Raw genomic sequence first — 12,933 nt, 5'->3', positions numbered from 1 at the left:
CTTTATGGGAGAGCTTGTTGCGCTCGATCTCTGCTCAGGAGCTGGTGCCTTCGTGATAGACAGTCTTGGATCTCTAGTCCCGAGGCGAAGATCCCCCTTCTCTGCTTCCATGGGTGATCTTCTCTTTCTCTTTATACTTTTCTTTTGGGGGCCTTTCCTTTTTCTTTAGTTTCTGACAACTCTTCTATTTAGGAGGGGGGGTGGGGGGATGCTTGCTTGTTTGCTTGGGGGGGGGGTGCGTGTGTATGGGGGTGTGCCTGTTGTTGATATGTGTGTGCTTGGTGTACATGGATTTTTGAGTTGAGCTTGGGGATGGTGTACTTTGTTGTTTCTGGGGGTATGCAAAAATAGGTGGAGTTTGCACTACCATTAGGTGGGGATTTTCCTTGTGTTCCTTGTTCATGGATTACTTTAGATATCCTGATGTATCTGGCCAGTTTTGAATTTCTGCCAGTTGTCACTTCTTACTTTGTGCTATTTGCTTGTATGCTTTGGCGTTGCTGCCGCCTGATTGTATGTGTTGCTTCACTGTTAATAAACATATGTTTAAAAAAAAAAAAACCTTCAAATTTCCAAAACACATGTTCTAGATGGATTTCTATGATGGCTGTCTACAGTGCATCTAAATCTGAAGGGGGCATATTGGAGGTGTGGTTTGGGCAGGACTAGAGCGAGCTTACGATTTGGACGTTTTTCTGCAATAATCGAACATTTCAGTAAACATTCAGGGCACAATTTGGATGTTTGGGCTAGACCTGTTTTAACAACAAACAGGTGCCAAAACTGATCACATGACCACTGGAGGTATAAAGCATGACCCCCCCCACACACACACACACACTCCCCTACTAGTCACTGACCCTCTTCCCACTCCCCAAGAATGTGAATGAAAGAATACATACCTGCCTGTATGATAGCTTCAAATGGCCAGTCCTAGTAGAGCAAGAAGCAGGTTCCTGGAGTAGAGTAGTACAGTTGACCAAAGATGGAAACCCAGGCCCATATCCCACTCTAACTACTACACTTATGGTGGATTATGTGATCCTTCTAAAACACTCCCAAATCCTACTGTATCTAAATATAGGTGACACCTGCAGGCATAAGGACTATTTTTGTGTGGCATACAGTTGGGACTAGTAGGTTTTGGTTGGGTTTTTGGAGGGCTTATCATACACTATAAGGGTATTATGGTGTGTTGTGTACCTGGGCCTTTACATAAAAACATAAGAATAGCCTCATTGGGTCAGGCCAATGGTCCATCAAGCCCAGTAGCCCATTCCCACAGTGGTTAATCCAGGTCATCAGTACCTGGCCAAAACCCAAGGTGTAGCAATATTCCATGCTACTGATACAGGGCAAGCAATGGCTTCCCCAGTGTCTTTCTCAATAACAGACTATGGACTTTTCCTCCAGGAACTTGTACAAAAACCTTTCTTAAAACCAGCTATGCTATTCGCTCTTATCACATCCTCAGGCAACGCGTTCCAGAGCTTAACTATTCTATGAGTGAAAAAATATTTTCTCCTAATTGGTTTTAAAAGTATTTCCCTGTAACTTCATTGAGTGTCGCCTAGTCTTTGTAATTTTTGACAGAGTGAAAAATCAATCCACTTCTGCCCGTTCTACTCTAAACTTTTAATGTGATGTTACCTGAAGTGCCTCCCTAGGGTGCCCCACTGCTCTGCTGGGAATCTGTGTGGCCAGTCTACTAAAAATGCTGGCTTCTCCTATATCCCAATGGCCTGTTTTGTGCGGTTTTATTTTGAATTTGTTTTTTAATGATTCAAAATGATAAACACACTGAGGACAAGCACATCTAAGAAATGGCCATTTTCGAAACAAAAAGATAGATGTTTTACTGTTTCGAAAATAGCCCTGTTCGCTACTGGATTTTTGTGCATGTTCCACAAAACATCCAGATTTAGATGTCATATTGAAAAATGCCCCTCCACATGTCTCATTCATAAAGCAGAGATCTTGATGAGTTTCCTGTACATACCCCCTCCCTGCCTTCAATCTTGGGTCCCTAGAACCTTGCTCAGTAGTGACTTAACTGATATAACTAATCATGTTTGTGTTTTAATAGTAAATGGATTTTAAGACTCTCAGAACAGTGTGGTTGCCAAGTATCTTTTACAGACACTTGATATTGCCTTTGTCACCTGCAGCAAGATGAAATAAAACCCTTTCAAACCTGCAGTTCACTACATCTCATGTTTCCAATGAAACCTGTAATTACAGCACAAGCTGAAAAATACTGAGAATAATTTACTTTAGCAAATTACTCTCGGGATAAAGGCTGAATAATAAACATTTTACGTGTTTGCCAGCTCATAAAAGCTGCTGCATCAAACTACAATATGGATCATTTTGCTGTCATATCTTTGATCTTTCGCCGACTTACTGGCACAAAACCCTTTTGTGTCTGCAGAGATTTTTATCTGCAGTAACTATTTTCTTTTATTCCTATTAAGGCTATTATTCTCACCCTATGATTACTAATCTTTTCTTTGTTTGCAAGCTGCCCCACCTCGTTTTACCTGAGAGGCGGGGTAAGTATATGCTTCTCTGTGGTAACATGCACACACGCACCCAATTTGGGTTCTCTTCTGCTATCGTTTCGTGCAAGATGATTGTTTTTAGACCGTGGACACATTTCATAACACAGCAGTTTGATTGCCAGATAGCTCAGAGGCAAACCAGCAGCAATTCAGCAAAAGCATGTAGCTACTACAATCTCAAAACAGGACATGGTATCAAAGTTGTGTGTGGCCACTCCCACATAGCAATTATACAGTACATTAACATTTCACTTACGCTGGAAATTAAAACCGCACCCTTCTTTCAGAAAAAACAGGCTCTTTCGTGAAGCCACCACAAGTGTCATAGCAGTTGATTTAAAAGATCTACAGTAATTCTTTGAATACAGTCTCGCACTTGACAGATGATTAAAAGAAAAATAAAATCCTAGCAGCATAACAGCTTTCAACAGAAGTGAGCAGCACCCTACCTGCATAAAGTCCAAAAATGTAAAGGGAAGCAAAGTGTCCAGTTGGCCAATATCTTTGGAAAAACGATTAAGGATTCTTCCTACAAAAAAAGGAAAGAAAAACGGCAATTAAACCCTATTGTAACCCCATCCCACCCCATTCCCAAAAAAAACAACAACAAACATTTAGGACCAGATTATATAAATGGAGCTTGAAAATGGGCACTGGAAAAGATTAGAGCCAAGAGTGATTCTATAAAGGCACTTCGGGCTAGGCGCCTACTTTTTATAGAATTGTGTTTTTTAAGTTAGGTGCCTACTTTCAGTTGCCAATTAAGGCCAATTGTGAGGTGTTTAGTGCCAATATCTGCAGTGATTAAGCCTATTGCTCAATTAAAGTAGGAGCCTAACTTTAGGCGGACTTTATAGAATCAGGGCCTAAGTACTTAATCAGTTAGTGCAGAATATCAGCATATCTGGTTGAGTTGCCACAGCCAAAAATGAAATCACATATTCAGTGCCAATCGCTGTAAACAGCCTGACATTGAATATCCAGGCTTAATGCAGTCAGCAGACAGCAAAAGTGCTGCCTACCACCAGTTGAATATCGAGCCTCAAGTTGATAACATCATCTTGGTGCCAAGATTCATTTATAGAATATTAGTGCAAGTGTTGTGATGCAGCGGGAGAGATGCCCATTTTCTCCTCTCCCCGCTGCCAAGAAACCTGCCGCCGCTCTGCCATGTGCAACGCCTGCAGCAGGAGAGATGCCCACTTTCCCGCTGCCAAGACACCTGCTGCCGCTCAGCTACGCTCACTGCCCACAGCCTTCCTTCTCCCAGCTGGCCTGCCTGCATCACCTAAAATGGGACTTCTCCCACCACTGGTACATCATGAGAGGGGCCTTATACAACCTGGGCCAATTGGAGCCTCAGGCCTCTCCCCAGATGCACTATGAAGGGGCCTAAGACTCTGATTGGCCCGGACACCCCATAGGAGGGGCCTTAGGCTTCTGGGCTAGTCAGAGCCTTAGGCCCCTTCACGGTGCATCCGTGGAGGGGCCTGAGGCTCTGATTGGCCCAGTTTGTATAAGGCCCCTCCCATGGGAGGCCTTATGCATCTTAGGCCAATCAGAGCCTCAGGCTCCTCCCTGGTGCATCCCAAGATGCACCGGGGGAGGAAGTCCCATTTTAGACGACGCAAGCAGGCCAGTTGGGAGGAGGGAGTCCACGCTCTCCGTGCACTTATGTTGAAGTAAAGGGGGGGGGCGGAGGCAGAGGGAGGTCACATGGCAGCGGGGAGAGTGGGCATCTCTCCCGCTGTGGGCAGTGCACGCGGATGAGCGGTGGCAGGTGTCTTGGCAGTGGGGAAAGAGGACATTTCTCCCGGTTGTGTTTTGGGTTTTTTTTTTTTTTGTAATACATTTTTTCTGCACGTGCCCATTGCTATCACCAGTGATGGGCACATGCAAATTTAGTGAATCTTCGCTGCTGTCCACCAACCTCATCTGCATATGCAATATTTTTTGACAATGCCTCGCTTTTTTTAATTCACTATCGAAACAGCTGCGTTAGCAGACCGTCATTTTTCAAAACGTTTTTTGGAGAATCCTGGCCTTAGTTGGGTTTTTAACATTTGCAAATCTGTTTGGGGCTTGTTTGTTTTTTACTATCAAATATGGAGCAGGATTGGAACACAATTATTTTCAAAATATTGTCATATTGTTGGCAAATTCCCACACACCCTGTGTGTTTCCTTTGCATTGGGAATCTTCTTTTATTTTGAGTTGAAACCTTGTTCATGTAAAGGGCAATTCTGTCACATGGTGCGTGTAGTTATGTGCACTTTTGCATGTGTAAACTGTGAACCATCTTGTAAGACTGACTGAATGGACTGTTAAAGAGTCGGAGAGGGTTGTCGCAATCAATGCTGCACATTGGTGGGTTTTGTTTTACATATTTATTTATTGTTAAACCTAAGGTTGTAACAAGACTGAATTGGAGTGCAACAATAACTGTAGCACAGCTCTATTCCTGTACTGCCATAATGACTCCTGCAGCCAAAGCACTGCTTATTTCTAAAGCAGTGACTTCTGTGCCATTTCTCCCTGTCCCGAGATCCCTGCAACAGAATAATCCCACAGGGGTGGCTCCATCATCGCACCCAGCAACCACCTTTGTACCCATTTACATTTTTCAAATTCTGTTTTCTAAAATATAACTCAAAATGCAATAAAACTGAAGCTTTTCACCAATCTAAAAAAATTACTCTACACTTTCATCAAGAAAGAAAAAAAATATATAAATATTAAAAAAGCAAAGTGCTTATGAGCTCTAGGAAAACACAAGTAGATGGATCGGAGGAGTGGGCAAGTGGTTAGAACAGATACCTCAGCATCCTGAGATTGTGAGTTTAACTCCCACTGCAGCTTCTTGTGACTTGGGCAAGTCACTTACTACTACCCTGTTTCCCCAAAAATAAGACCTACCCTGAAAATAAGCCCTAGCATGATTTGTAAATATGCTCCTAATATAAGCCCTACCCCCAAAATAAGCCCTAGTTAAGATCAACCCCCAAAGCCCCCGACTCCATCCCTGACACTAGTGTTGCCTGATTCGCCGAAAAAAAAATCAGACTCATCAATTCAGTGACTCCCCCCCCCACCACCACCACAGTCAGACCTGACATACCTCCGTTCAGAGGCCTCCTAAAGCAGCAGCGGCAGCAGCGCTCTGAATGGACAGAACTCATGTATATTCATTAGGGCTGTCCCAAAAACTCTACTGGCTGGTGGTCCTCCAGGACAAGTTACATTACATTACATTAGGGACTTCTATTCCACCTATACCTTCCAGTTCAAGGCGGATTACAAAAGAGCTAACTGGACATTTCCAGTGAAGTTACAACAGTTTTGTTTTTTGTTTTTTTTTGGTTACAAGGAAGGAGAGGTACCTGGATTAATTCCGGAAGAACTTGCAAAAGTCTAAGAACCACTGCTCTAAACTGAATAGGAGGCTTCCACCTACAGCTCTGCTACTGGGAGGTGCTGTTTCACTATCACATTTTCAATAGTGAGGGACAGACAAGCTCTGTTAGACTCCAGGCACCCTGCCTGTCTCTAGCGATGGAAAACACAATATTGAAGCCCTACCCCCTACTGGTAGCAATGCAGTTGGAGGACTCGCGTACAGCTTATGGATAAAATGTTTGGGGGAACACTGTCCTAACACTTCAGTGCATATTCACAGAGTATCAAGGAAACACCACATCTCAAAGACCTTATAAACAGCAACTCCCTCATTCTATAATAGATTGCCTACAGTTAGAAGCCAATTACGCATGCAAGTTATATAATACTAGCAGTTATGCACATGATTGTTACAGTTATGTGTGAAAATGCTAGCTCCGCTTAGCGATATTCTATAATATAGGCGTGCAACAAATGCAAGAAGGTAAAAGTGTAGGCGGGGCTTGGGCGAGTCCCAGATTTCTGTGTGTACAGAATAATGTAAGTTACACACTGAGGTATCACATTTAGGCATGTGAATTTACACCTGCTAGTGACATGACTTAAGTGGGCACTCCTCAACGCTGATGCATAAATACCGACTTCTAGTATTCCCTTACCTTGTTTAAAAGCAGACTGAAAACCCACCTTTTTGATATAGCTTTCAATCTATAACTCTATTCCTCACTGCCCACCAACCCAGTCAGCAGATTAACCTTTTCCCTTAACTGTATCCATGACATGTTGTAGCATGGAATATTGCTACGCCTTGGGTTTTGGCCAGGTACTAATAACCTGGATTGGCCACCGTGAGAACGGGTTACTGGGCTTGATTCACCATTGGTCTGATCCAGTAAGGCTATGATCTTGTCTTCTTTGTGACTCTGTACAACGCTGCATACGTCTGGTAGTGCTTTAGAAATAATTAATAGTAGTATAAGGAAATCTAGGCACACAGATGCTGTTATAGGATTAGCTATTAGGACTAGGTTCAGTAAATGGTGCTCAAAGATAAGTGTCAGGAATGTGCACTAAGCGCTATTCTATAAAAGGAACGAAAGACTGAGCACCTTTTATAGAATAGCACTTAACCCAAATTCCTGCAATAACATAAGAATATAAGCATTACCTCTGCTGGGTCAGACCAGAGGTCCATCGTGCCCAGCAGTCCGCTCCCGTGGCGGCCCCCAGGTCCATGACCTGCAAGTGATCCTTCACCTAAATCGTTTATTCCCTATTCATTTACTATCCTGTATAGTTACCCTCTATCTGTACCCTTCAATCCCCTTCTCCTTCAGGAAGTCATCCAATCCCTTTTTGAAACCCAATATTGTACTCTGTCCTATCACCTCTTCTGGGAGCGCATTCCAGGTGTCCACCACCCTCTGAATGATGAAGAACTTCCTAGCATTCGTTTTGAATCTGTCTCCTTTCAATTTTTCTGAATGCCCTCTTGTTTTTATTGTCCCCGCTAATCTGAAGAATCTGTCCCTCTCCACCTTCTCTATGCCTTTCATGATTTTATAAGTCTCTATTATGTCGCTTTTAAGTCTCCGCTTTTCAAGGGTAAAGAGCCCCAGCTTCTCCAGCCTTTCAGCATATGAAAGGTTTTCCATGCCGTTTATCATCCTTGTCGCTCTTCTCTGGACCCTCTCGAGTGTTGCCATATCCTTCTTAACGTACGACGACCAGTATTGGACGCAGTACTCCAGATACGGGCGCACCATTGCTCGATACAGTGGTAGAATAACTTCCTTCATTCTGGTAGTGATACCCTTTTTGATAATGCCCAACATTCTGTTCGCTTTCTTTGAGGCTGCTGCACATTGCGCCACTGGCTTCCTTGTTTTATCCACCAATACCCCCAAGTCTTTTTCTAGGTTGCCTTCCCCCAGTACCCTCCCTCCCATCGTATAGCTGTACATCGGGTTCCCTTTCCCTATATGCAAGACTTTACATTTCTCTAAATTGAAGCTCATCTGCCATCTTTTTGCCCACTCACTCAGTTTGTTCAGGTCTCTTTGTAGTTCTTTGCATTCCTCAACAGTTCTGACCCTACTGGAGAGTTTTGTGTCGTCCGTGAATTTTATAACTTCGCACTTCATCCCTGTTTCCAGGTCATTAATGAATATATTAAATAGCAGCGGTCCCAATACTGACCCCTGTGGGACACCACTAGTGACCCCTTTCCAGTCAGAGTAGTGTCCCTTTACTCCTACCCTCTGTTTCCTGTCTGCCAGCCAATTCCTGATCCATCTGTGCATGTCCCCTACCACCCTGTGGCTCCACAGCTTTCTTAGTAGGCGCTCATGAGGCTTCAGAGGGTGGTGGTGAACGGCACCCCCTCCGAAACGGCGGAGGTGATCAGCGGTGTGCCGCAGGGCTCAGTCCTGGGACCGATCCTATTCAACATCTTCGTTAGGGACTTGGCTAAAGGGCTTCGAGGTAAAATTACGTTATTCGCCGATGACGTCAAATTATGCAATATAGTAGACGTGAGCACAACAGACAAAAGCACAGTGCCTAATAAAAGCTCAATGCCCGACAATATGACGCATGACCTACTCCTGCTGGAGCATTGGTCCAGGACCTGGCAACTATGTTTCAATGCCAAAAAATGCAAGGTCATGCACCTTGGCAGCAGAAATCCATGCAGGTCTTACACCCTTGATGGTGAGACCCTAGCAAGGACTGTAGCAGAACGGGACTTGGGGGTAATCATTAGTGAAGACAGGAAGACGGCCAACCAAGTAGAGAAAGCTTCGTCCAAGGCTAGACAAATCATCGGCTGTATCCGTAGAAGTTTTGTCAGCCGTAAGCCCGAGGTCATAATGCCGTTGTACAGATCCATGGTGAGACCACATCTGGAATACTGTGTACAATTATGGAGGCCACATTACCACAAAGATGTGCTGAGAGTTAAGTCGGTTCAGCGTATGGCCATCCGGATGGTCTCGGGACTCAGGAAGGAACGGCTGGATAAACTGCAGCTATACTCACTCGAGGAACGCAGAGAGAGGGAAGACATGATAGAGACATTCAAATATGTCACGGGCTGTATTGAAGTGGAGGAAGATATCTTCTTTCTCAAGGGTCCCACAGCAACAAGAGGGCATCCATTGAAACTTAGGGGTGGGAAATTTCATGGAGAAACCAGAAAATATTTCTTCACTGAAAGGGTGGTTGATCGCTGGAACAATCTTCCGCTACAGGTAAGGATGCTGTCAGTAGATTGGCGATTTGGTTGTCTAGTTTGGCTTCTTGAGTGGCTAGTAGGCTATCATATAGTTTTTTCCCGTTTGATCTCCTTAATTGGGGGATATGAGAATGGGGTGTGAATTTTCCTATATCTGGTTGAGGTGTTGTGGATGAGGCGGTTGTTCAGGTTGTTTGGACTGTCTCCGTATAAAGTCTTAAATAGTAGACAGTAGAATTTAAATTGTAACAGCTTCTATTAATATAGCCCTTCTTAATTGCAGATCTCTTAAATCTAAATCTATTGCAAGATCTTGTATCAGTTCAAAAAAAAAAACTTTTAAAATCATCTTTTCTGTCAGATGAAATCAGTATTCTAATGTTTGTTGTTTCTGTTTTGATTTGAATCTGTATTATATTTCAATTATGTATGTTCTGGTGTGATACATCTTGCATAAAAATGGAATATAAATAATAAATTATAACTATCTCTCATAAAACTGCAAAATGTTTCTATTGTCTTACAGAGACCTGGATAAGACATGGTGAAGAAACTTACTCAATTCAAGCAATTCCAGTGGGCTTTCAGATCTATCCCTTTCTTGTTCATCTAAGAAAAGTGGAGGCCTTGCCTTTTTGTTTACAGATACATATTCATTGATTAAATTACCTCTTCCTCATTTACTATACAAAGAAGTCCTAGTTGCAAAGCTAGATGTATGTGATCTGATTTATTTTGCTCTTTTATTGTCCTCCTGGTCTCTCAGTTAACATTTGGGATAACATATTTCAAACTATTTTATTTATTTAAGAAATGTATATGTACCGCATACAACCTACACAGTTTACATAAAAGCATACATAAAAGTTTGACAATACAAACATGATTATCAGAAAACCTAGGGGTCCTTTTACAAAGGCGCGGTAGCAGTTTAACGCGCGGAATACCGTGCGTTAAACCGCCTGCCGCGCTAGAACCTAATGCCTCCATTGACGAGGCGTTAGGGTTTTAGGCTGCCGCGGGGGTTAGCGCGTGATGAAATGTCCGATGCGCTAACCCCCGCAGCGTGCCTTGATAAAAGCAGCCCCTAGTTCTTCATAACATTATAAAAACATTGATAAAATTATAAAAATCCCAATCACTCGGGGCTCCTTTTATAAAGGTGTGCTAGTGTTTTTAGCACACGCACAAGATTAGTGCGCACTAGCCCAAAACTTACCGCCTGCTTAAAAGGAGGTGGTAGCAGCTAGCGCACACGACATTTTAGCGTGCACTAAAACCACTAGCGCACCTTTGTAAAAGGAACATGATTATCACAAAGCTTCAGATCTTAACTTCAAATATTATAGATTTGGTTCTTCAATTCCCTAATATTATCATTTGGGGAGATATCAATGTTCATTATGATGATCTTGCCAATTTCCTTCTACCATCTCTGAAAGCCATTGAAAATATTTTACACTGCATTAACATTAAAGGCTCTAAACTAGAGCCCATTCCTCCATTTTTTTTGAAACGACATTTTACAGTTTTTGGGCCATATATTCTTCAAATTATCCACACTTGTCTATCTACAGCCAATATCCCACCAGACTGGAAACACTCTATCATAACCCCAATCATCAAAGACCCAAAAAATAATCTTGATAACTGCTCTAACTATTGACCAATAGCAAATCTACCTTTTCTATGTAAATTAACTGAAAAAATTGTATCTCAACAATTGGCTGATTATGTTGATAAAACGCACGTACTCCATCCTAATCAAACTGGTTTCCGTATAAACCACTCTACAGAGTACTCATTACTTGGTCTCACTACATCCATTAATTACTATCTTGACCATCATAAATCCGTTCTTCTAATCTCCTTGGACCTTGCTGCAGCATTCGACACCATCGACCATCATCTCTTATTACAACGTCTTTCTTCCATAGGTGTAGCTGATCAAACCCTTGAATGGTTTCATTCATATTTTTCTGATAGAGCCTCTACAGTTCATTTCAACACTTCAAAATCAAAACCCTATCATTCTAATTTTGGTATCCCACAAGGTTCATTTTATCACCCTTATTATTTAACATCTACTTGGCCCCTCTTTTGACTCTCTGCCAATCAATAGGGTTTACGGTGTATGCTTATGCTGACGATCTCCAAATATTGCACCCCATTGATCCAACTAACCAATCTGAGATTCAGGCAATTAATCATAAATTAAGTAAAGTTCATGACTGGTTAAACATCAATAAGCTTTCATTAAGTATTTCAAAAACTAATACTCTCCTATTCCCTGGAAAAGAGGGAGCACAATTAATTTCTCCAGTCATCATTGAAAACATTCCACTTTCACCAGTTACAACTACAAAAATTTTAGGTGTCCTTATAGATAATAAGCTAACATTTCGACCACAAATAAGCGCATTAGTTAAAAACTGTTTTTATAAATTAAGAATAATTCGATCATTGGCCCCTCTTCTAGATATTAGTTCCCTTAACGTTCTGATCCATTCACTCGTTATATCAAAAATAGACTACTGTAACTCACTTTTAAAAGGAATCTATCATAAGGACTTAAAACGTCTGCAGCTTATTCAAAACACGGCCATTAAGATAATCTCGGGAGCAAAGAAACATGATCATGTTACCCCTCTGCTTCAAAATGCCCACTGGTTGCCAGTCTCACATAGGGTAACATATAAAATCGCCCTTCTGACATTCAAAACTATGCAGACTAATACCCCAGCTTTCATAGATAGATTATTGATTCCATACGACCCACCGAGGTCTTTAAGATCTATATCTCAATTTAACCTTAACATTCCTTCTCTAAAAATTATTGGCACACGCCGCACCTCCACTTTTTCTGTTACAGCCCCTATGATCTGGAATGCTCTTCCGCTTTACTTAAAAATGGAAAAAAACTTAAAAAATTTTAAAAGCAACTTAAAATACTTTCTTTTTAAAGATGCTTTTAACTGAAATATTGTATTTTAGAGATTAATTTATACCTGTTCTTTAAATTACATCTATTTCCCCATTCCCTTTTGTGTTTACCTTAAGTGTTTCTCCCATTTACTTTATCAATTGTATTTCTCCCCCCCTTTCCTACTTGTGTCGATTGCTTGTTAGTCTATAATAACCTAGTACATTTTGTTGTCAGCCTCGCAGTTTATAGAAATTATGTTTTAATTGTTACATTTTTTTGTTGAACTGTTATTTTATATTCTGTACAACGCTTTGAAGAAACGAAAAAGCGTTTAATCAAAAACTAAAATAAACAACAAACAATACTATCACACTCATTATTTTGGTACACTTACTTCATATTTAAGCCTTAAACGTGAGGTCTTAGGAACCATCCATACCAGTGGACATAGTTCTTTGCAATTTTAATAAGAAATTCTCTTCAATTTTAAGTACTCAATTTCTTCTCTGGACTGATCATATATTACTTAATGTTTGTTTTTTAAATATTAACTAACCCCAAAAAATTTTTGTGCAATACACTAAATCCCTTACAAAGGCAAGTCACAAGACGGCAAGATAATCCCAAAATGGAATTTATACAGGGAACTATAGGGAACTCAAGCGCTCACAGCTAACAGCTTGATATATTTTACAAACTGAAAACCATAGGGTGAGCAATCATCGGACCCTTTAAGTTCTTCCCCAAACTATTTATTTATCCAAAAAATCTTTAAATTATTGGCTTATTTTTTATTTTTATATTAACTGTTTTCT

The 12,933-nt window shown here is 41.4% G+C and overlaps 1 protein-coding gene across 13 annotated transcripts in view; it reads right to left on the bottom strand.

The window, feature by feature from the left end:
* The window catches only part of ABCC4 (ATP binding cassette subfamily C member 4), a 627,262-nt gene that overhangs the window by 251,147 nt on the left and 363,182 nt on the right, over positions 1-12,933 (bottom strand). For all 13 annotated transcript variants that reach the window (XR_004539971.1, XM_033950379.1, XM_033950382.1 and 10 more), the window contains one exon: positions 3,011-3,090. Coding sequence is in view for 12 of the 13 variants with exons in the window: in XM_033950379.1 (XP_033806270.1) it covers positions 3,011-3,090 (80 nt within the window). In the remaining variant the exon portion in view is untranslated. The remainder of the gene's footprint in view (positions 1-3,010; positions 3,091-12,933) is intronic.

The sequence above is a fragment of the Geotrypetes seraphini genome, chromosome 6 (assembly GCF_902459505.1).
Source record: "Geotrypetes seraphini chromosome 6, aGeoSer1.1, whole genome shotgun sequence".
Classification (NCBI taxonomy): Eukaryota; Metazoa; Chordata; class Amphibia; order Gymnophiona; family Dermophiidae; genus Geotrypetes; species Geotrypetes seraphini.
The sequence above is the reverse complement of the archived record's forward strand: the minus strand, read 5'-3'. Positions and strand labels throughout refer to the sequence as shown.